The 3,797-nt window shown below is 36.7% G+C and overlaps 1 protein-coding gene across 1 annotated transcript; it reads right to left on the minus strand.

Annotated features, from left to right (window-relative positions):
- Positions 1-281: 281 nt before the first annotated feature.
- On the minus strand, positions 282-1,074 carry LOC101300840 (protein PHLOEM PROTEIN 2-LIKE A1-like). The gene is made up of 3 exons (XM_004305470.1): positions 1,024-1,074; positions 792-907; positions 282-642 (listed from the first exon to the last, which is right to left on the minus strand). Exons 1-3 carry the CDS (start codon positions 1,072-1,074, stop codon positions 282-284), a joined length of 528 nt encoding a protein of 175 aa, XP_004305518.1.
- Positions 1,075-3,797: the final 2,723 nt, after the last annotated feature.

Here is a 3,797-nt window from a genome sequence, read left to right on the forward strand (position 1 = left end):
AATATTTAGACCTGATAAAGACCTTTATGGATTAGGGTAAATAATAGAAGAACATGTTTATAAATACACGATGCTTTTTATTATTAATAATGTTATTCAGAGTAAAGAAAAACATAGCAGCAGCAGCGAACCAAGAAACACACAAAACATAATTATTAATAAACTTAACAATTTTCATAAAAAAAAAAAAATTAACAATAGTTCATCATGCACTATATACTATGCAGAATTCGTACTTATCTGGGTAGTCGAATAATATTGTTTCATCATGCACCTATCTTCTATTTCGGCTTGGCAATAATACCTTTGATGATAAGCCCAGTTTTCCAGTGTCCACCATGTTCACAGAGATCAAACCAGAACTCTCCGGTTTCTTCTTGGTTGGTCAGAAAAGTGCCACCACTGAGCTCCATCCACTCTCCTCTCGGCTTCTCGAGTAAACTTTGTTGGCGAATTTGTTCTCTGCCATCGGGGTACCTGAGTTTGAGTGTGATGGGTAGCTCCCATCCAGATGCCCCGTTTGTTAATTTGACTATGTACGCAATCTCATAAACAACGCCGCATGAGAGCTCAGACATCTTTATGTGGCCTCTCACATCTAGCCAGCATACAGTCCTTAGTTTGGCAACCTCCACGTTGTCACTGAGAATATAGATCGTCTTCAAAGTTAGAATTGCCTCTACTCTTTTGTATAATGTTCTGCCATGGATTATATCTAGCTTTACGTGCTTGAAAAATCGATTTTGAAATGGGGGTGGTATGTTAAATATACTTGATTTATTTTCACGTACCTTGTCTCTTTATAACAATTCCAGGCCCAGTAAGGAGGAACCAGATTAGAGATATGTAACCGCCTTGGAAATAACATCACGCATTTGTAGTTGGACATCTTTTCAACCCATAGTTTCTGCATGCAATTTGCAAGATTGATGGGGAAGAAGGAGTTTAAGTTGGGCAATCAAACAAAAAGAGAAATTCAATAGGTTCCGTTACAAGCATGTAACATCTGAATCAGAGACTAACCTTTGTTTTGTAGTCCACAAATTCGACTTTTACAGAATTTGCCTCTGCCATGGTAGTGGATAAAAGATTTTAGAACCTGTTGGCTAGCTTCTACCTCCAAATGCAGTTTCTAATGGCTGGTGTGATGTTTTGGGTCAGTTTTGAAATTGTCTAGCTACCTATGCTTATTCAAAATTCTTTTGTTGAAGGCGACGTTTTGGGATTCTCCAACCTCATCGCTCACTTGGCATTCTATACTATATCTAATCTCATAAAGTTGTGGTTTTCCAAAGTTATTATACAAATGAAAACCTAGCCCTGAAACTTTCAAAGTGGTGAGTCATTGTGTTGCGATACATAGTTGTATGACTTATATTACATAGTTATAGGGATGACATTGGTAGGTATACCGACATTATTTACCAATACCGTGTACCAACCAACTTATGATTGGTAGGTAAAATCCTCTACCAAAATCAACCACTGAAGTTGGTATATCGACTTAGTTGGTACGGTTGGTAATAGACATCTACCAAGTTTAGATTGTGGCCCAAAAAATGAAGTGATAAATATAATTTTTTCATAAATATAATGCAATGATAGCTTTGGTCTGATAATATGTGGTCATATTTTTCATCAGAGCAGTCATGATTTCGAAACATACCTCTTGCTAAAATTTAAACATTTTATATTTTAATTGTCTTTACATATATTATATATTTTATCAGGGCCCTTCCAATGAGGGATCCCTATTTTAAGCCATTTATAGGGATAGGGCATTACACCAACTTCCCGATTATAATTTTACATCTCCACCGTTCATATCTTAGGTCTATATGAGTAGATCACCTCTACAAAATTTCATATGATTTGGTGATTGTTAAGGCTTTCAAAAGTTCAATTTAGTTTTAATGACCTTGAACGGTTTTAGTTTGACATAAGCTGGACCGTTCAAAATCATTAAAACTAAATCAAACTTTTGAAAGTCTTAACGATCACCAAATCATATGAAATTTTGTAGAGGTGATCTACTAATATAGACCTAAGATATGAACGGTGGAGATGTAAAAATTCAATTGGGAAGTGGTGTAATGCCCTATCACTAGAAAGTGGCCAAAAATAGGGATCCCTCAATGGAAGGGGCTGTATATTTTATAGGTTGTTTGTAAGATGTTAAAGGTTCAATTCTCGTTTCCTACATAGATATGAGTGTATTTTTGCATAATTACACATATATGGTTGGTACGGTATACCAATGGTATGAAAATCTCAATACCAAGTACCAACCATGTTACCAAGACTGATACGGTATACCGTACCAAGTAAGTTGGTTACCAAGTCTTTGGTATACCAACTAAGTTGGTACGGTTGGTACTCAGTTGGTTGGTTTCGACAGAGCCCAAATTGCCAGCCCTACATAGTTGTATTACATGTGTCAAGGAATTTACTTTTGGGCATATGAAGCCTTTGGTGTACCTTAAGAGTATCAGTCACAGACTTTTTATTTGGAGGGCGGATCCGTGCATACAAGATTATAATAAAAAGTATAACCAGAATATCATCAATTAGATATAATAACAACTAACGATTGAGATTAGTTATAAAAACTAAAAACAATTTCTGTTCATTTTTTTTCTTTTTTAAATCAATTAATGAAATCTATCTATTAAAAACATAATGAAAATTTATGATTACCTACTCTCATTTTAGAATACAATTATCAGGAAGGTAATGGTTTCCATTTGATTTGAAACTCATTTACTAGAAAGTACCATAATCATCTACCTCTTCTTCAGAGAAAAAAAAATTATCTAGATGATGTTTGCCATAACACGTTGGAAAACTTATGATCAAATTATGTATGGAAATACTTAGATCATCTTGTGCTATGAACAACCAGAAGCTTTTGAATTTTTTTTTTATTAAAAAAAAAAAGAAGTTAAAATAAGCATGTCTATGAGACTTAATTTTTTTAATCAAAAGAGGTCATCCTTTATTAGCTAGCTCAGCAAGCAGTACAAAAACGATCTCCTTCAGTAAAAGCGACAGAAAGAACCGTTTCGTAGAAACTACTACAAATCCACCCAAAAAAGAGCAAACTATACTAGCAATCTCCTAGTACACCCACCACTTCTTGTATGAAGCCCAAAACAAAGAAATTATAGAGCTCGGTTAAGAAAATATAAGTCCCAATTAAGGGACCACCGAGTCTCTATTTCCTTTGCGATCTCTCTCGCTCAAGGCAAGATAATAAAAGGTCCAATATCCTTTCGCGAAAAAAGATATGAACCTAAAAAAGAAATAAAATTAAAAAATAAAACAACTACCCAAGCCCAGCAAAGCCCAGCTAATGTCACCCTGATGGAAACCCTAGCCGCTAACAACCAACGTGCAGCACCGCCGACACCCCACCTTGAAACCACCGTTGTCGCCCTAACATTGTGAGACCCAACATCAACAACCCAACCAAGGAGGTGATGCATCCCTTCCAGCACTGCGCTATCAACCACAATGACGACGTGAGGAAGCCCCTTGACAACAATTGAAAGGAAACAATCGTCCTTCTAGCCACCATCAATCTCTCTATCACCACCAGAAACCAAAGCCTTCAACTTTGTCTCCCGTTCAACACAAAACCATCTCCAGTTCACAAAGCATGTATAGACGCTGCCAGTAACCTCTCCAACTGAAGCAGTAGGAAAACCGCCGAAACATGTATATAGAGAGGACCATCGAGCATGCCCGCCGTCACTCCCACAGGTTTGACGAGAGAGAGAGAGAGAGAGAGAGAGGAG

Source organism: Fragaria vesca, linkage group LG6, assembly GCF_000184155.1.
Source record: "Fragaria vesca subsp. vesca linkage group LG6, FraVesHawaii_1.0, whole genome shotgun sequence".
Lineage (NCBI taxonomy): Eukaryota > Viridiplantae > Streptophyta > Magnoliopsida > Rosales > Rosaceae > Fragaria > Fragaria vesca.